This window comes from Oncorhynchus masou, chromosome 6 (assembly GCF_036934945.1).
Source record: "Oncorhynchus masou masou isolate Uvic2021 chromosome 6, UVic_Omas_1.1, whole genome shotgun sequence".
Lineage (NCBI taxonomy): Eukaryota > Metazoa > Chordata > Actinopteri > Salmoniformes > Salmonidae > Oncorhynchus > Oncorhynchus masou.
The window spans coordinates 10,076,783-10,098,109 of NC_088217.1; the positions used below are offsets into that span (position 1 = coordinate 10,076,783).

The 21,327-nt window shown below is 43.7% G+C and overlaps 1 protein-coding gene across 1 annotated transcript; it reads left to right on the top strand.

Moving 5' to 3' along the window:
- The first annotated feature begins 383 nt into the window (after positions 1–383).
- On the top strand, positions 384–12,721 carry sec13 (SEC13 homolog, nuclear pore and COPII coat complex component). Its single transcript, XM_064967503.1, has 9 exons — positions 384–541; positions 908–952; positions 1,217–1,332; positions 1,558–1,709; positions 2,048–2,181; positions 2,410–2,543; positions 5,199–5,319; positions 9,660–9,806; positions 12,162–12,721. The coding sequence occupies exons 1-9, from the start codon at positions 539–541 to the stop codon at positions 12,270–12,272; spliced, it is 963 nt and encodes a 320-aa protein (XP_064823575.1). The 5' UTR covers positions 384–538; the 3' UTR covers positions 12,273–12,721.
- Positions 12,722–21,327: the final 8,606 nt, after the last annotated feature.

Below are 21,327 nucleotides of genomic sequence, written 5' to 3' on the forward strand. Positions count from 1 at the left end.
TAGTGGAGCAGAAGTTTCAGCCGGAGAACATGGCAATATCTTTTAAATTAGGCAATTCAGTTCAGAAGAAACAGCCTATCCCATCACAGCCAGATGTGATGCAGCCTGGATTTGAACCAGGTACTGCAATGACGACTCTTGCACTGAAATGCAGTGTCACTGTGCCACCCGGGAGCCCCTAGTTGGAATATAACTTCGGCCAAGAACAAACTTGGAAACATGACACTTGCACGGTGCTATATAAATAGGCACCATTGTGTTATGAGTAAAATTAATTTGTCGTTTCTACTGCCACCAGGTGGAACTAATGCTCACCACATAGGAACTTATCTTTCACGGAAATATTTCTAAGCGAAATGCTTGTTTCAACCGGAACCTTGGTGCACGCATACGGAAGTAGTTTTTTTCAGTGGTGGTGAAGTTGTTGCCACGTCGTTCTTGATACATCGTAAAACCGAGATATATTGATAACAGCGTTACACGTCTGGTAGTGCAATTTCTCTGTTTCGGTACAAAGTCATTACGATAATCTTCAATCATGGTGAGTAACATAATTTCTGGTATTTCTGACTGCAGTTGTTAGACGGTTAGCAAGGTAACTGTTAACGTTAGATAGCTAACGTGTCAAGTTGCTAAGCTGAATAAGTGTATTTTTATTAGGTTGTAGTTACTTATTGTTTACTACTAAATAGACTGTTAAACAGATTAATGTATGTTACAAGATCGTGTAATGCTGTTTTATGCATTAACGGTATCTCTGCGATTAGTTCAAGCTTCTATCTAGCCAGTTAAGTAGCTAGTAGTTTGTAACTAGCAAAATTAGATTTAGGTAACTAACGCAACGTTAGCTTTTTAGACTGGCGTTCTATCAAATAATCTCTCACTTCTTGTGTTTAATGAATTATAGGTTTCCGTCATCAACACGGTGGACACCTCCCACGAGGACATGATCGTAAGTAGTTTTCTTATGTGAGAGCTACTAGCTAACGTTAGCTAGCTACTGTCATCTAGCTAGCTGACTTGAGTTTGAATGGATTGTTAATTCAATGTCCCGGAAATTCAACCAACTGTAGCACATTACTATATATCAACTGAATGTACTTTATTTATCCCTGATTTAATCTAATTTTAGTAACCAACTCACTCTATTTTTGACTAATCTAACGTAATAATTGCAACCTTTGACCTCTTATGACATGCTCTGTTGTGTTTTAAGCATGATGCCCAGATGGATTATTATGGCACCAGACTGGCCACCTGCTCTTCTGACAGGTCTGTCAAGATCTTCGATGTTAAAAACGGAGGACAAATCCTAGTGGCAGATCTGAGAGGGTAAGACGTGACTCTGCTTGATTAGAGCTTTAAAGGTTGACTCATGGAAAGGAAGTTGCCATGAGCAGCACCACAGATATTGCAATGATCGACATGCAACTCTTATTTTCCAGCCAACACAGATTGATCTGCCATGTCCCTGTTTCATCTCCCCTCTCCATTACCTGTGAAGTGCTGTATCCAGACACTCCTTTTACTGTCTGCCTCGATCTCCTCTCTCTGCAGCCATGAGGGTCCTGTGTGGCAGGTGGCTTGGGCTCACCCCATGTACGGCAACATCCTGGCCTCCTGTTCCTATGACAGGAAGGTGATCATATGGAAGGAAGAGAACGGAACCTGGGATAAGATGTATGAGTACACTGGACACGACTCTTCAGGTAAGAACATTCCCGGGTAAATCACTCACAAATTCAATTAATATTTTACGTCATTTCGCAGATGTTCTTATCCAGAGCGACATACAGTACAGTGAGTTCATACAGTTTGGTGTGTATATATAGTTTGAATATTTTCAATGATCTTATTGAACATTTTCAAATGGAGTTCTTTAAACCTGGTGCTTGGGACCCACTGGGTATGCAACATGTTTAGTTTTACTTTCGATCAAAGCCCTATTCCGGACCAGGGATGAATAACACTGCAATTAAGCATTGTCAAAAGCTCTGTGTTTTTACTGTATATTAATGAGTACTTCCTGGCTTTCTTGTGGCTTCAGTGAATTCAGTGTGCTGGGGTCCCTATGACTTTGGTCTGATCCTGGCCTGTGGCAGCTCAGATGGAGCCATCTCATTGGTCACCTGCTCTGGGGATCAACAGTGGGACATTAAGAAGATCAGCAATGCACACACAGTGAGTAATGAACTACTGTTTGCACTTTCATTTGTAAAGCGACATTAAGTATTTTCTCTAGGGCTGGGTTAATATGAATAAACATTAAGAGTAACATTAAATTGTCACTGTCTGTTGTGACAGTCTTTCTGTGGTAAGTTGTCATAGTCCAAATTGAGTTCGTATGAATTCATGTCCTTGGTCTGTACATATGACTGTGTTTTGTAACCTTCCCCTCTGTCCTGTTAGATTGGCTGTAACGCAGTGAGCTGGGCTCCATCTGTGGTGCCAGGTAGTCTGATAGACCAGCCCTCGGGTCAGAAACCCAACTTCATCAAGAGGTTTGTCTCAGGAGGCTGCGACAACCTGGTCAAACTCTGGAAGTAAGTCGCAGACACTTGGAGGGAGTCTTATCTTCTGCATGGCCACTCTGCCATAAAGCTCAGATTGGGGAAGTGCTGTAGAGACTTCTCTCTTCTGGCAGGTCATTGGGTTCTTGGTCATGTCCTTATTGCCTGATTGCTCAGTTTGGTTGGACAGCCAGCTCTAGGCACAGTCTGGGTAGTTTTGTATTTTTCCCAATGATGCAGACCACTGCTCTTGGAAACTTTCTACACACACAGATTGTTTCATACCCTTCCCCTGATATATACCTTATCACAATACTGTCTCTGAGATCTATTGACAGTTCCTTGGACTTCATGGTTTAGTTTCTGCTCTGACATCCACTGTCAACTGTGGGACCTTTTTATATAGATGTGTGTGTTTCTTTCTAAATTATGTCCATCCATTGAATTGGCCACAGGTGGACTCCAATAATGTTCTAGTGACAGCTCAAGGATGATCAAAGGAAATTGGAGCTCAATTTGAAATATCATAGCAAAGGGGTGTGAATACTTGGTTACAGACAAATGTTTGGACACATACTCACCTACTGTCTATATTAATTTTTACTCCTTTCTGCAATGTAGAATAATAGTGAAGACACAACTCTCACAACTATATCACAACTATGAAATAACACATGGAATCATGTAGTAATCAAAAAAGTTATAAATCAGAATGTATTTTCAATTCTTCAAAGTAGCCATTTGCCTTGATGACAGCTTTGCACACTCTTGGCATTCTCTCAACCAGCTTCACCTGGAATGCTTTTCCAACCGTCTTGAAGGAGTTCCCTTGTATGCTGAGCACTGGTTGGCTGCTTTTCCTTCACTCTGCAGTCAAACTCATCCCAAACCATCTCAATTGGGTTGAGGTCGGGTGATTGTGGAGACCGGGTCATCTGTTGCAGCACTCATCACTCTCCTTGGTAAAATAGCCCGTACACAGTCTGGAGGTGTGTTGGGTCATTGTCCTGTTGAAAAACAAATGATCGTCCCTCTAAGCACAAACCGGATGGGATGGCGTATCACTACAGAATGCTGTGGTAGCCATGCTGGTTAAGTGTGCCTTGAATTCTAAATAAATCAGTGTCACCAGCAAAGCACCATCACACCTCTTCCTCCATGCTTCATGGTTGGAACCACACGTGCAGAGATCATCCGTTCACCTTCTCTGCGTCTCAGAGACACAGCAGGTTGGAACCAAAAATCTCAAATTTGGACTCATCAGACCAAAGGACAGATTTCCACCGGTCTAATGTCCATTACTCATTTTTCTTGGTCCAAGCCTCTTCTTGTTGGTGTCCTTTGGTAGTTTTTTTTTTTTTTCCAGCAGTAATTTGATATGAAGGCCTGATTCACACAGTCTCCTCTGAACAGTTGATGTTGAGATGTGTCTGTTACTTTAACTCTGAAGCATTTATTTGGGCTGCAATCTCTGAGGCTGGTAACTCGAATTAACTTATCCTCTGCAGCAGAGGTAACTCTGGGTCTTCCTTTCCTGTGGCGGTCCTCACGAGAGCCAGTTTCATCATAGTGCTTGGTGGTTTTTGCGACTGGCTTGAAGAAACTTTCAAAGTTCTTAATTTTCTGTATTGACTGACCTGCATGTCTTAAAGTAATGGACTGTCATTTTTCTTTGCTTATTTGAGCTGTTCTTGCCCGAATAATGACATGGTATGGCTATCTTCTGTATTATTTTAAATTATTTTTTTATTTAACTAGGAAAGTCAGTTAAGAACAAATTCTTATTTACAATGAAGGCCTACCCCGGCCAAACCTAGACGACGCTGAGCCATTGTGCGCCACCCTATGGGACTCCCAATCACGGCCGGATGTGTTACAGCATGGATTCGGACCAGGGACTGTAGTGACACTGAGATGCAGTGCCTTAGACCTCTGCGCCACTCGGGAACCCTACCTTCCATACCTCCCTACCTTGTCAAATCACAACAGATTGACTCAAATGCAGTAAGAAGGAAAGAAAGTAAGCATATTCAGTGCATGTGACAATTTGATTTGAATAAAATTCCACACCTGTTAATTTAAATGCATTCCAAGTGACTATCTCATGAAGCTGGTTGAGAGAATGCCAAGTGTGCAAAGCTATCATCAAGGCAAAGGGTGGCTACTTTGAAGAATCTCAAATATAAAATATATTTTTATTTAACACTTTTTTTTTTTTTTTTTTTTTTTTTTTTTTTTAGGTACTACATGATTCCATGTGTTATTTCATAGTTTTGATGTCTTCACTATTCTATAATGTAGAAAATAGTTTAAAAAAAATAAAGAAATCCTTCAATGAGTAGGTGTCCAATCTTTTGACTGGTACTCTATGTAAATTAGATATTTCTATATTTCATTTTAAATAAATGTGCAAATGTTTCTAAGCACATGTTTTCACTTTGTTATTATGTGTGTAGATGGGTGAGAAAAAAATCAACAAGTCAAGGGGTACAGTGACGGCACTGTGTAGTTCCATGAAATCACTCCAAATATTTACCATTTACTTACTTGCAGTAACATCTTTTCTCTTTGTAATAACAACTTGATATAGTAATAACTGTGTGAACAACTTTTATGTAAGGTTTTACCAAATGGGTTCCTATGGCAAGTGAGGAGTTTCCAGACACGTTTGTATGTCTTCTTTCTTAGAGAGGAGGATGGCCAATGGAAGGAGGACCAGAAGCTGGAGGCTCACAGTGATTGGGTCAGAGATGTAGGCTGGGCTCCCTCCATAGGACTACCCACCAGCACCATCGCCAGCTGCTCTCAGGTAACCGACCGTTAGAGGAAAAAAAACATTGTATGGCTTTTACAGATGTAGGATCTTCATTTGCTCACCCTGTTGCAGGTTAACTTTCCTGGAATAAATGTGTATTTGAGGTTTAAAATGTTTTTTTTAGTTTGTAATTTCCACTTTTACATTTCAGGCTTAATTTTCCCTTTCTTAAAAATGTATCTTCCCCTACAAATATGTCTTGTGAATTTTAATCAACATAGTAATTCACATTTCCTGTTGCTGCAGGATTTTTTTTTTTTCTACTTTAGCAAACTGTCTCAAATTAAGATATTTTATTTGGATCCCAATTAGTTGTTGAACAAGCTGAAGTGCGGTCGTTCCACAAAAATGTTAAGTATAAATTATGCAACCATATTGAATTTTAAAAAGCCTGATAAATTAAATGAAGTGCACTTTAATATAGACCACACAGAATTCAATAAATTCATTTTATTCATGTATGAATGAAGGCTTTTTAAAATGCTAAAATTCAGCATTTTGACATTTCCCTCCTTCAACCCTGTGTCACTTCGAGGAAGATTTGAACACACTTTTATCTAAAAATGTCTCCCAAGTTTCACCATCATTGTAAAGGCCAAGTTATTTTTCTGCTTTGAATCGATTCTGAAGATCACTATTTATATGAATGTGATTAGCAAATGCCTTTTATGTTTGTCCCTCGTTTTAATGCCAACCGTATCTTCTTATGGGCAGGTGGGACGGTAGCGTCCGGTGAAATTGCAAAGCGTGAAATTCAAACTACAGTATTATAAATAATAAACTTTCATAAAGTCACACGTGTAATACATCAAAATAAAGCTTAACTTCTTGTTAATCCAGCCGCTGTGTCAGATTTCAAAAAGGCTTTACGGCGAAAGCAGACCATGCGATTTATCTGAGAACAGCGCCCCGCATACAAACACATGAAAAACATATTTCAACCAGGCAAGTGCGACACGAAAGTCAGAAATAGCGCTATAAAAAATGCCTTACCTTTGATGATCTTCTGTTGGCACTCCAAAAGGTCCCAGTTACATCACAAATGGTCCTTTTGTTCGATAATGTCCTTTTTTATATCCATAAAAACTAATCTAAGCTAAACTCAGTTTAGCTGGTGCGCTTCAGTCAGTAATCCACTCAGTTTCCCTCCATCAAAATACATACAAAATTAATCCCAAACGTTACTAATAAACTTTTCCAAACAAGTCAAACAACATTTATAATCAAACCTTTAGGTACCCTGGGCCTCCCGGGTGGTGCCGTGGTTAAGGGTGCTGTACTGCAGCGCCAGCTGTGCCACCAGAGACCCTGGGTTCGCGCCCAGGCTCAGTCGCGACCGGGAGGTCCGTCGTCCGGGTTAGGGAGGGCTTGGCCGGTAGGGATATCCTTGTCTCATCGCTCCCAACCAAGCCCAGCGACTCCTGTGGCGGGCCGGGCGCAGTGCACGCTAACCAAGGTTGCCAAGTGCACGGTGCTTCCTCCGACACATTGGTGCGGCTGGCTTCCAGGTTGGATGCGCGCTGTGTTAAGAAGCAGTGCGGCTTGGTTGGGTTGTGTATCGGAGGACGCATGACTCTCAACCTTCGTCTCTCCCGAGCCCGTACGGGAGTTGTAGCGATGAGACAAAATAGTAGCTACTAAACAATTGGATACCACGAAAAAGGGTTAAAAATGAAACAAAAAAAACCTTAGGTACCCTAAACGATTAAAATTTAAGGCGGAGAATCATTATTGTCTTTACCTGAGAAAAATACCAAAGAATGCGCTCTCAACCACGCGCTTGGAAACACTAGAGCCAAAATGGGAGCCACCTAGAAAAACTACAATTTCTGGCTCATTTTTCCAAAAACCAGCCTGAAACTCTTTTTAGATGGAAGCCCTAGGAACTGCAATCTGGGATATCCTAGCTTCTGGGCCTGAGTATCAAGCAGTTTACTATGGGCATGCTTTTCGTCATGATGTCAAAACACTGTCCCCTACCCAAGAGTGGTTAAACAAACAATTAACCCCTTTCAAATAATGCGCCATTCCACCAGATTACATGATTCACAGCGTTGTTTGGGTCCTCTGAACAGCATGGTGGTCTATTTTTATAATTGTTTCATCATCTTTGACTGTGGTAAAGCTCAACATGTCAACCTTGTTTGCTCAATTCAAGGTTTCAACTTTTATTTTGTGTGGAACATGTGTGTAATTCCTAATTTCATGAACACCGTGTGGTGAAGAGCATGGGACCACATGAGGGGTAATGGCTGATCTTCACAGATAAAGTTAGTTAGTTGGGCTTCTTAACAGGGTTGACAATAACAGGGTTGTGGTTTTAAGTTTGATGTTACTTTTATTTGTACAAGGATACTTTATCAATGAGAAAATGTTAGATTTATCTCAAACATGCTTTTATTTAAGTTGGTAGACAGTTGCAGTGCATTCAAAAAAGTATTCAGACCCCTTGACTTTCCCCCCGTTTTGTTAAGTTACAGGCTTATTCTAAAATTGATTCTCATCAATCCACATCCCCATAATGACAAAGCGAAAACAGGTTTTTAGATTTTTTTTGCAAATGTATTCAAGATAAAAGCAGAAATACCTTATTTACATAATTATTCAGACCCATTGCTATGAGACTTGAAATTGAGCTCAGGTGCATCCTGTTTCATTGATGATCCTTGATGTTTCTACAACTTGATTGGAGTCCACCTGTGGTACATTCTACTGATTGGACTTGATTTGGAAAGGCACACACCTCTCTTTATAACATCCCACAGTAGACTGTGCATGTCAGAGAAAAAACTGAGGTGAGGTCGAAGGAATTGTCCATAGAGCTCCAAGACAGGATTGTGTGTCAGCACAGATCTTGGGAAGGGTACCAAAACATTTCTGCAGCATTGAAGGTCCCCAAGAACACAGTGGCCTCCATCATTCTTAAATGGAAGAAGTTTGGAACCACCGAGACTCTTACCACTGCTGGCCGCCAAACTGAGCAATCGGGGCAGAAGGGCCTTGGTTGTGGAGGTGACAAAGAACCCGATGGTCACTGACAGAGCTCAAGAATTCCTCTGTGGAGATGGAAGGACCTTCCAGAAGGACAACCATTGTTGCTCAACCATGTGAAACAAGATTCTCTGGTCTGATGAAACCAAGATTGAACTCTTTGGCCTGAATACAAAGCATCACGTCTGGCAGAAACCCGGCACCATCCCTACAGTGAAGAATTGTGGTGGCAGCTATGTGGATGTTTTTCAGCTGCAGGGACTGGGAGACTAGTCGGGGTTGAGGGAAAGCTGAATGGAGCAAAGTACAGAGAGATCCTTGATGAAAACCTGCTCCAGAGCACTCAGGACCTCAGACTTGGGCGAAGGTTCACCTTCCAATACGACAACGACCCTAAGCACACAGCTAAGACAACGCAGGAGTGGTTTCGGGGACAAGTCTCGCAATGTCCTTGAGTGGCCCAGCCAGAGCCCGGACTTGAACCTGATCGAACATCTCTGGAGAGACCTGAAAATAGCTGTGCAGCGATGCTCCCCATCCAACCTGACAGAGATTGAGAAGATTGTGAGAAACTCCCCAAATACAGGTGTGCCAAGCTTGTAGCGTCATACCCAAGAAGACTCAAGGCTGTAATCACTGCCAAAGGGGCTTCAACAAAGTACAGAGTAACGGGTCTGAATACTTATGTATATGTGATATTCGTTTATTTTATAAAAAATGTAAACCTGTTTTTGCTTTGTCATGATGGGGGTATTATTGTGTGTAGATTGATGGGGGGAAAAATGTTTTAGAATAAGGCTGTAATGTAACAGTGGTGTCTGTAACGGGGTTGATAGACAGTGTGGCACAATGCAGATAAAATGCTCTTAGTTCATAGGATTTTAATGCCTGAGATGGGAAAATGTGTTTTTCCGTAGGCTAAACATATCCTCCATGCAATTGAATGTTTAAAAGAAGAGCGAGTTCAACGTTAATTTCTTTAAAGTTTGCCTGTCCAAAAGGCACCTATTCGTGGAATGAACCAGCTATTGTTCCTGGGCTCCACAGGATCCTACATTGTTTGTGATTTTTGGCTCATTTCATATAATCAACAAACTGCTCACGGCCAATTCCATTTTGATTGTTGGAATTTAAATAATTCTAAAAGTGTGAGTTTATTTAACAATTGGGATGTTTTCATTCTCATTGAGAGTAAAAGGCACTTCTGAATTGGAAATGGAACTGTTATCATCTTTTTAAAGTGTGTTGGCACAGTTTGTTCATTTTCTGGTCTGCCAGTGAGTATTTATGACCTTTTACCTCAGAACAAAAAAAACACAATCTCTCTTGCTGTCTGCGTGCAGGACGGCAGGGTCTTCATCTGGACGTGTGACGACCCTTCAGGCAACACGTGGACGGCAAAACTCCTCCACAAGTTCAACGACGTGGTGTGGCATGTCAGCTGGTCCGTCACTGGAAACATCCTGGCTGTGTCCGGGGGGGATAACAAGGTCAGCACACACACATTACACGCGCACACACACACACACGGTCAGTACACACATACACACACGCACACACACACACGCACACGCACACACACACACACACACACACACGGTCAGTACACACATACACACACACACGGTCAGTACAGACATATACACACACACACGGTCAGTACACACATATACACACACACACGGTCAGTACACACATACACGCACACACACATACACGCACACACACATATACACACACACAGGGTCAGTACACACATATACACACACACGGTCAGTGCACACATACACGCGCACACACATACGCTCACACGGTCAGTACACACACACGGTCAGTACACACGCACATACAGTGCCTTGCGAAAGTATTCGGCCCCCTTGAACTTTGCGACCTTTTGCCACATTTCAGGCTTCAAACATAAAGATATAAAACTGTATTTTTTTGTGAAGAATCAACAACAAGTGGGGCACAATCATGAAGTGGAACGACATTTATTGGATATTTCAAACTTTTTTAACAAATCAAAAACAGAAAAATTGGGCGTGCAAAATTATTCAGCCCCCTTAAGTTAATACTTTGTAGTGCCACCTTTTGCTGCGATTACAGCTGTAAGTCGCTTGGGGTATGTCTCTATCAGTTTTGCACATCGAGAGACTGACATTTTTGCTTTTACGCCAAACATAACATTTTGCATTGTTGCCAAAAAGTTCAATTTTGGTTTCATCTGACCAGAGCACCTTCTTCCACATGTTTGGTGTGTCTCCCAGGTGGCTTGTGGCAAACTTTAAACAACACTTTTTATGGATATCTTTAATAAATGGCTTTCTTCTTGCCACTCTTCCATAAAGGCCAGATTTGTGCAATATACGACTGATTGTTGTCCTATGGACAGAGTCTCCCACCTCAGCTGTAGATCTCTGCAGTTCATCCAGAGTGATCATGGGCCTCTTGGCTGCATCTCTGATCAGTCTTCTCCTTGTATGAGCTGAAAGTTTAGAGGGACGGCCAGGTCTTGGTAGATTTGCAGTGGTCTGATACTCCTTCCATTTCAATATTATCGCTTGCACAGTGCTCCCTGGGATGTTTAAAGCTTGGGAAATCTTTTTGTATCCAAATCCGGCTTTAAACTTCTTCACAACAGTATCTCGGACCTGCCTGGTGTGTTCCTTGTTCTTCATGATGCTCTCTGAGCTTTTAACGGACCTCTAAGACTATCACAGTGCAGGTGCATTTATACGGAGACTTGATTACACACAGGTGGATTGTATTTATCATTATTAGTCATTTAGGTCAACATTGGATCATTCAGAGATCCTCACTGAACTTCTGGAGAGAGTTTGCTGCACTGAAAGTAAAGGGGCTGAATAATTTTGCACGCCCAATTTTTCAGTTTTTGATTTGTTAAAAAAGTTCGAAATATCCAATAAATGTCGTTCCACTTCATGATTGTGTCCCACTTGTTGTTGATTCTTCACAAAAAAATACAGTTGTATATCTTTATTTGAAGCCTGAAATGTGGCAAAAGGTCGCAAAGTTCAAGGGGGCCGAATACTTTCGCAAGGCACTGTACACACACACACGGTCAGTACACGCATACACACACACACACACACGGTCAGTGGTGACTCTTTTTACTAGGCAGCTGAATAAACTTGATCCTCAGCAACGTATCATTTATACCACTTAACAGATACTTTATGCAAAGCGTCTGAAAGTACGAGTTTATACATCAGTTCCGTCACAAATGATCCCCTTGGTTCCCTGTCCTTCTTGTCCAGGTGACGTTGTGGAAGGAGTCGGCAGACGGCCAGTGTTTTCTGATGCATATTGTTCTCTGCCGTCTCCAGGTGACGTTGTGGAAGGAGTCGGCAGACGGCCAGTGTTTTCTGATGCATATTGTTCTCTGCCGTCTCCAGGTGACGTTGTGGAAGGAGTCGGCAGACGGCCAGTGTTTTCTGATGCATATTGTTCTCTGCCGTCTCCAGGTGACGTTGTGGAAGGAGTCGGCAGACGGCCAGTGTTGTTTTCTGATGCATATTGTTCTCTGCCGTCTCCAGGTGACGTTGTGGAAGGAGTCGGCAGACGGCCAGTGTTGTTTTCTGATGCATATTGTTCTCTGCCGTCTCCAGGTGACGTTGTGGAAGGAGTCGGCAGACGGCCAGTGTTGTTTTCTGATGCATATTGTTCTCTGCCGTCTCCAGGTGACGTTGTGGAAGGAGTCGGCAGACGGCCAGTGTTGTTTTCTGATATATATTGTTCTCTGCCGTCTCCAGGTGACGTTGTGGAAGGAGTCGGCAGACGGCCAGTGTTGTTTTCTGATTTATATTGTTCTCTGTCGTCTCCAGGTGACGTTGTGGAAGGAGTCGGCAGACGGCCAGTGGGCCTGTATCAGCGACGTCAACAAAGGCCAGGGAGCCGTATCGTCCATCGCAGACGGAGCGACGAACGAGCAGTGATCCAGGCACAGACGGACATTCCACCCCTCCTCCTACCCCCACAGAGAATGAATGGGCTACTACTCCAGAGACACTTCTACCATCTATCCTAGTCCCAGATCTGGGCTAACTACCACCTGTTAAACTCCATAGTGGCCCCTCTCTCTCTTTCTCTAACAGACTTTAAGACCATATTTCATGATGAAATTTCTCTAAAGACCGATTTGAGATTTCATTGTTCAGTTTATGATGATCCAGATTTAAATGGTTACCATTGAGGGAAACTACCTTAATTAAAACCTTAATTAAAACCTGCTCAAAACATCCATAGATTACATACTTGCTTGTAAAACAATGTTTTGTCAAATTTGAAACTGTTTTTGTGGAAGATTTTCTTCCAATTGATTGTTAGAAACAAGACTTATGTTTTCATATTTCAAATAATTAAAAAGAACTTCAAGGAAAAGCTGTTTCCTCCAAAGCTCAGCTATTTCTTCTATGATCGATCGGTCAGGGAGGTGCAACTCCAGTCCTCGGGATCGGTCAGGTAGGGGCAACTCCAGTCCTCGGGATCGGTCAGGTAGGGGCAACTCCAGTCCTCGGGATCGGTCAGGGAGGGGCAACTCCAGTCCTCGGGATCGGTCAGGGAGGGGCAACTCCAGTCCTCGGGATCGGTCAGGGAGGGGCAACTCCAGTCCTCGGGATCGGTCAGGGAGGGGCAACCCTAGTCCTCGGGATCGGTCAGGGAGGGGCAACTCCAGTCCTCGGGATCGGTCAGGGAGGGGCAACTCTAGTCCTCGGGATCGGTCAGGGAGGGGCAACTCTAGTCCTCGGGATCGGTCAGGGAGGGGCAACTCCAGTCCTCGGGATCGGTCAGGGAGGGGCAACTCTAGTCCTCGGGATCGGTCAGGAGGGGCAACTCTAGTCCTCGGGATCGGTCAGGTGAGGGGCAACTCTAGTCCTCGGGATCGGTCAGGGAGGGGCAACTCTAGTCCTCGGGATCGGTCAGGTGAGGGGCAACTCTAGTCCTCGGGATCGGTCAGGGAGGGGCAACTCTAGTCCTCGGGATCGGTCAGGGAGGGGCAACTCCAGTCCTCGGGATCGGTCAGGGAGGGGCAACTCCAGTCCTCGGGATCGGTCAGGGAGGCGCAACTCCAGTCCTCGGGATCGGTCAGGGAGGGGCAACCCTAGTCCTCGGGATCGGTCAGGGAGGGGCAACCCTAGTCCTCGGGATCGGTCAGGGAGGGGCAACCCTAGTCCTCGGGATCGGTCAGGGAGGGGCAACCCTAGTCCTCGGGATCGGTCAGGGAGGGGCAACTCCAGTCCTCGGGATCGGTCAGGGAGGGGCAACCCTAGTCCTCGGGATCGGTCAGGGAGGGGCAACTCTAGTCCTCGGGATCGGTCAGGGAGGGGCAACTCCAGTCCTCGGGATCGGTCAGGGAGGGGCAACCCTAGTCCTCGGGATCGGTCAGGGAGGGGCAACTCCAGTCCTCGGGATCGGTCAGGGAGGGGCAACCCTAGTCCTCGGGATCGGTCAGGGAGGGGCAACTCTAGTCCTCGGGATCGGTCAGGGAGGGGCAACCCTAGTCCTCGGGATCGGTCAGGGAGGGGCAACCCTAGTCCTCGGGATCGGTCAGGGAGGGGCAACCCTAGTCCTCGGGATCGGTCAGGGAGGGGCAACTCCAGTCCTCGGGATCGGTCAGGGAGGGGCAACTCCAGTCCTCGGGATCGGTCAGGTAGGGGCAACTCCAGTCCTCGGGATCGGTCAGGGAGGGGCAACTCTAGTCCTCGGGATCGGTCAGGGAGGGGCAACTCTAGTCCTCGGGATCGGTCAGGGAGGGGCAACTCTAGTCCTCGGGATCGGTCAGGGAGGGGCAACTCCAGTCCTCGGGATCGGTCAGGGAGGGGCAACCCTAGTCCTCGGGATCGGTCAGGGAGGGGCAACTCCAGTCCTCGGGATCGGTCAGGTAGGGGCAACTCCAGTCCTCGGGATCGGTCAGGGAGGGGCAACTCTAGTCCTCGGGATCGGTCAGGGAGGGGCAACTCTAGTCCTCGGGATCGGTCAGGTGAGGGGCAACTCTAGTCCTCGGGATCGGTCAGGTGAGGGGCAACTCTAGTCCTCGGGATCGGTCAGGGAGGTGCAACTCCAGTCCTCGGGTGCCTGTTTGCTGATGCTGCTGACAGACCTGACGCTAATAATCAACAAATCATGGTCTCTGTTTAGAATATGATTAGTTTAATCAGGTGTGTTAGCTTGGGCTGGGGAAACCATGACGCCAATCAGGCCCGAGGGACAGGAGTTGCCCATCCGTGACTGACAGCCCTGCATCACATGGTCAGACAAGGCCAGCAACATGGACCTGTGGGAAAAGCTCAAGGTAAACCTGAAGAGAGGGAGAAGGAAACACCTGGCGCTGCGCTCCAAGCAGCAGAAGCAGACACTGGGGTGTGATGAGAATGGAAAGACAGTATAGAGCGCCTGGGAGGGAACTTGTCATGTTCTCTGGGAAGTAGATATGACCGCATTTAAGGAAAGACTTTATTGAAGGGTACCTCGTAGGCACGCAATGATTGGTTGATGACCAATAGCGCATGTGGTCGTGTGAGTGAGCGATGCGTGGCGGTTGGCAGCCGGGAGAATGGAATTATTATGTACTAACAACATAGACTTTATAACCAATTCATAACACATTCATAAACATAACTCACTTTCATTCCTATTTATGTTTGGGCTTCCCACACCGGTACTATGTGTTGGTTTAGAATATTGTTTCTTTAATGTGGGGCACTAGTACCCCTGAGGCCACCTGCAGATGGCCTATCCACAGGGGGTAGACTATGCAAGAACATGATCATTTTGTTTTACTTTCCCCAGGACCTTTAGAGTGAGTCATGTCTCTGGCACACTACATCATCTTCAACATCATCACCAGTATCGTCCAGTTCTCTGAGAGAAAAGTGATGGAAATGCAACTGAAGTTATATTTGAAGATAGGACACTGCTAAACAGGTTATCATAGCTATGGAGGCCTATAAGTGTGTGTGTACGAGTGCGTGTCTCACTGTGTTTGTGTGTGTGGATTCTGCCTCTACGCACTGCTGATGCCAGTGAGATGTCAAACCGAATAGCCTACCGGCAGCGACTCTGTTCCGGAGTGTTCCCGTTCCGAGGCGTGCAGGCAGCAGCGCGAATCATACACTTTGCCAAACACATTAGTGACCGAGAGAGCGTAACCTTTGAGTCATGCTCTCAGTCTCTCTGCTTCCCAAGCGGTGTGTGTTTGTGCAACGAGTAACGGACTACCTCTCCAAAATCTACCAACGTCCAACGGTCAAAAAATAAATAAATGAAAAAATCGTTTTCTAACACTTCCCGGGACTCACTCGCACATGTTTTTTTTTTCATTGAAGTGCCGCAGAGGGAATGAATAGGACGCTTATTGCATCGCACGCTGCTGCTGTCTATAGGCTAAACAGAAGAGAAGTACCAGTTTATGACCATTCTCCTCCGTCAACATCGTTTGTTTGCCTTACTACAACATCATCATCCTTTTCACAGACCGAAGTCCTCTGTACCGACATGCCGGGTTGGAGAAGAAGCCTGACTTTATGTCTGCAGAGAATGCATGAAGAAGGTATGACAAAGGGTTTTGTATTATCTAAAGAAAATATTCCGTTTCACTTGAGGTGATGTTCAGTGTGTGAGTGTGACATTTCCTTGATCCCCTCATCCTAAATATTATACACAATATCTAAATGGAATCAGGGGTTGTGTCGTTTGATGTCGAACCTGGTTGACATAAAGCTGTACGTAAAGAGCCACTTCTCAGTTTCTTGACACAGAGCTAAGCGCTGCTTTAAGCACGTGTCATTGTGATTTTCTTCCGCGCTACAGTTGTGTTTGTCACAGGCAGGCCGATGCCTGGACCGTATTTTATTGATTAGGATTTGTATTGATTATGACAGCTTCTGTAGCCTAGCCTTGTGTTCACAGATTGTGTAGTTCCGTTATCAGGTTTGTGTGGTGTGTGTGTCCAATTGACTTTGCAGAATAAATGACTCTTTTAGGATGTGTAACTTGTCATTATCCACAACCTGGTCTCATAGACTAGATGTAACATACTAAACTTAAATCTGGGATACTCAAATTAGTATATGTTACGTTTGGTGTGGTTACATGAGACAGACTGTTACTTAAAGATAAAAACGAAAGGAGGGTGGTTGGTGGTGAAGCTCTACCGACCCAATGTTTGTATGTTCGAATCTCATCGTTGACAACTTCAGCATTTTAACTAATTAGCAACATTTCAACTACTTACACGTTTCCAATACCTTGCTACTACTTAACTAGCTGACCTTAAAACCCTTTAACGTAACTCCTAACCTAAGTGTTCATCACCTAGCCACACAGCTAACGTTAGCCACAACAAATTGTAATTCATAACATATTGTACGTTTTGAAAATTCATAACATATATTTACAAATTTTTAGCAAGTTAGTAACATGTCATATGGATTTACATACAGAATAATACGAAATGCTCTGAGACCAGATTGTTATGCATGGTCCTGATTTTGGTCCACCACTTCATTTGAGATAAGTGTGTGTGGAACATCTGGTTACAGTAGAGATTCAAGTGCCTAATCGTATGGATTGTTGGTAAAATCCTTTAGCAACACTGTTGCGTGTATGTGCCACATATTTGATGCCTTTGGACTTTGCTACATTGGTGTCAAGAGGTGGGATTTTGAGCATGAGAGCTTTTGCCAGCCTCTTTTGTTTCTGTATGAATATCATCATGGGAAGAATAAATGGAACCCAACTAGTACAAGTGAGGTAAGCCTGGTACCTACATACCATGCCTATCTATGGCTCTGGTCCCAGACCCGGGTGGGGGGGGGGTTACTGCTGTGTGTGTCAAAGTAAATCAGAATGGTTGGTGAGGAACAGATCCTAAACATAATTAAATAAAGGTTAAATGCATTTTCTTTTTTTATATATATCAGTCATTGGTCAATGAGGTGCTGTTGAGATTGAGTGGTTGGGTTCTGTCTCTGTGTGGAGAATGATATTGTGAGAAAAGTAGAGTGTTTTATTCGTTATCAGATAAGTGGACATGTCCCATAAATCAGCAGAACTGGATCAAATAGCTCTTTCATTTTTAAGAGGGTGAGTATGGGTGTCCGTGTGTATGTGGGAGAGAGAGAGAGAGAGAGAATGTGTGTGTGTGAGAGAGAGAATATGAGTGTGTGTGTGTTTTAAGTGTACTTTCTAATCAGAGCAGAGAGGGGGACTGTCTGAAGGTGTCCCGATCTTATCTTTAGGCCAGAGGAGCACACATTATCTCTTTCTTTCTTTCTTTCTCTCTTTCTCTCTCTCTTTCGTTCTCTCTCTCTCTCTTTCGTTCTCTCTCTCTCTCTCTCTCTCTTTCGTTCTGTCTCTCTCTTTCTCTCTTTCTTTTTCTTTCTTTCTTTCTTTCTTTCTTTCTTTCTTTCTTTCTTTCTTTCTTTCTTTCTTTCTTTCTTTCTTTCTTTCTTTCTTTCTTTCTTTCTTTCTTTCTTTCTCTCTCTCTCTCTCTCTCTCTCTCTCTCTCTCTCTCTCTCTCTCTCTCTCTCTCTCTCTCTCTCTCTCTCTCTCTCTCTCTCTCTCTCTCTCTCTCTCTCTCTCTCTCTCTCTCTCTCTCTCTTTCTCTCTCTTTCTCTCTCTTTCTCTCTCTTTCTCTCTTTCTGTCTCTTTCTCTCTTTCTGTCTTTCTTTCTGTCTCTCTGTCCTGGAGGATTTTCAGCGTAGAGCTTGACCAGAGAGCAGCTTTTCAAGGCGTTTCTTCCTGTCTGTTATCAGAGATGAAGGGTCTTAAGGGAGAGGTGTACTTCATTGGAGTGTGAAGCAAACTCTATTAACCCGGAGTTATCTTGTTTGGCTCCTAACTGGCATACTATTCCCTACAAAGTGCACTACTTTTGAACAGAGCCCGATAGGCCCTGGTCAAAAGTAGTGCGCTATAAAGGGAAGTGTGTGTCATTTTGAAAGAGCTGATACGTTTCTTCATGTCTCATGATTCTGGTGGTTTCTTTTCAGTTTTGGACGGATGGATGATTTTCTGTTTTGTTCCACTGAGCCAGAACCATCTTGGTAAACCAGGGTGGTGCGCCTGGCTATAAAACTGAGCAAACAGACATAAACTTGTTTGCAAAATGCGCCAAAAGATGGTACTCTATCTTAAACTCTTTTCCTTTCACTGCCTGTCGCCTTCACCTCTCTAACAATACCGCTACAAACTGATGTTAAGGTCAGCGCAGATCTTCATGGCAGATTATTCCTCCAAGCACTTCTCCTTCCAGTGATGTCGATACATGCAGAACACGTAATACTCTTCTAGAAGCTCATGGGAAATGTTATTTGATGTTAAGAGATCACCGTAGGAAGATATATCTCATCTCTACAGCAACAGTGTTTATTCTGCTGATAATCTGTTCATCTAGGTGATAATTAGCCAAATAAAGATGTTATAAACATGACTGCAGCAGTGATACATCTTACAGGTCCAATAGAGACTAGAACAATTCAATTCAATTCAAGGGCTTTATTGGCATGGGAAACATGTGTTAACATTGCCAAAGCAAGTGAGGTAGATAATATATAAAGTGAACAATCTGTCTGTCTGTCTGTCTGTCTGTCTGTCTGTCTGTCTGTCTGTCTGTCTGTCTGTCTGTCTGTCTGTCTGTCTGTCTGTCTGTCTGTCTGTCTGTCTCTCTCTGTCTGTCTGTATCTGACTCTCTCTGTCTCTGTCTGTCTGTATCTGTCTCTCTCTGTCTCTGTCTCTCTCTGTCTGTCTGTATCTGACTCTCTCTGTCTCTGTCTGTTTGTATCTGTCTCTCTCTGTCTCTGTCTCTCTCTGTCTCTGTCTGTCTCTGTCTGTTTCTCTCTCAATTCAATTCAATTCAAGGGCTTTATTGGCATGGGAAACATGTGTTAACATTGCCAAAGCAAGTGAGGTAGATAATATATAAAGTGAACAGTCTGTCTGTCTGTCTGTCTGTCTGTCTGTCTGTCTGTCTGTCTGTCTGTCTGTCTGTCTGTCTGTCTGTCTGTCTCTCTATTTCTCTCGCTCTCTCTCTCTATTTCTCGCTCTCTCTCTATTTCTCTCTCTGTCTCTCTCTCTCTCTCTCTCTCTCTCTCTCTCTCTCTCGCTCTGTCTGTCTGTCTCTCTGTATGCCTCTCCCTCTCTGTCTGTCTCTCTCTCTATTTTTCTCGCTCTCTCTCTATTTCTCTCTCTCTCTCTATTTCTCTCTCTCTCTCTATTTCTCTTTCTCTCTCTCTCTCTCGCTCTATTTCTCTCCCTCGCTCTATTTCTCTCTCTCTCTTGCCTTCCCTCTCGCTGTATTTCTCTATTGCTCCCTCAAGTAAATTCAAAGGCTTTATTGGCATGGGAAACATATGTTAACATTGCCAAAGCAAGTGAAGTAGATAATAAACAATCTCTGTTTTTGTTTGATCTTAATGATTACTGTCTAAATGTTACCTATGTATTTCCTGATCTACTGCTGAAATAAACCTGAATAAGAGCAGCATCACTATTCCTGTTATCTTGTAGTCATGACTCATCGGACCTATAAACCTGAATAAGAGCAGCATCACTATTCCTGTTATCTTGTAGTCATGACTCATGGGATATATAAACCTGAATAAGAGCAGCATCACTATTCCTGTTATCTTGTAGTCATGACTCATGGGATATATAAACCTGAATAAGAGCCACATCACTATTCCTGTTCTGTAGTATTAGTGTAGTAGCATTGGTAATGTGGTAGTGGGATATACCACAATGACTGAAGCTAGACAACTAGCCCAGCTAGATATTAGATACGATGACGCCAGAAAAATCCAAGGTTTCACTTTTAGTGGCAGACATTTTGGAGATACAGCTTGATGTTAGACATTGGCTGTCTCATTGGCTGTCTCATTGGCTGTCTCATTGGCTGTCTCATTAGCTGTCTCATTATATGTCTCATTGTCTGTCTCATTGGCTGTCTCATTGGCTGTCTCATTGTCTGTCTCATTGGCTCTCTCACTGGCTGTCTCACCAGCTCATCAAATTGTTCCTCTGTCCAAATTACAAGAGAAGTACCTGCTATTTTCTCTTACCTACTTACCAACCAAAATGTCAAGTGTCCCAGGTAGGTTGTAAATCCAAGCTGCGTCCCAAATAGCACCCTATCCCACTCTGGGCTCTGGTCAAAAGTCGTGCACTATATTAGGGGATAAGGGTGCCATTTGGGACATCTCAAGTCAAAAGTAGCGCACAAAATTAGGGGATAAGTGTGCCATTTGGGACTGAGCCCAAGAGTCATTTAAGTGTTCTAATGTGAAAATAAAGCTGTTACCCATTTCCCTTTTGTTTATAAAGCTCTCTATATATGCTACTTAATGCCATTAGAAATATAATCTCTGAATGAACATGTTGTGTGAATGGACGAATAATGATTTGGCTAATCGTGTTCATAAACTCATGAGTGTATGCTGTTGTAATTATTGGGGTACATTCAGCCCTACAGGGAACATTAACATAATTGCGCTGTCTCGTCAACACAGTTTTAGGTTTTATGACAGTATTGAGTTTAGTCCGTGTATTAGGTGGCAGTGGCAGTCGGTGCCATTTAAGACGAGGAAGGACAATGTTTATTTTTTTCATGAGAATGGCCTTATTTCTATTACAGCATATTGGATGACTGTCATTCGTATTCCATTTACCCAGTTCAATGTAACAGTGATTGGCTTAGGTTACTAAATAACTACTAACATTGTCTCTACGACCATCATGAGGTTGATACAACCGAGCTGTGAATGAACGTTTACAACGTAGGTGCATGCACAGGTCGAGAGAGACATGTGAGTAATCAAGTTAAAAGACAGTGACACATTCAATACATCATTGCACACTCTTGCCTGCATCTAGCTCGTCTAGGGTGTGATCATTAGTCCAACCGGTGCAAACAATGGTTTCTATTGGACAAATTCAGGCATGTTTTTCTCTGTTCCGTTTCCTTCTGTTAATAAATGTTGTTTTTGTTCAACA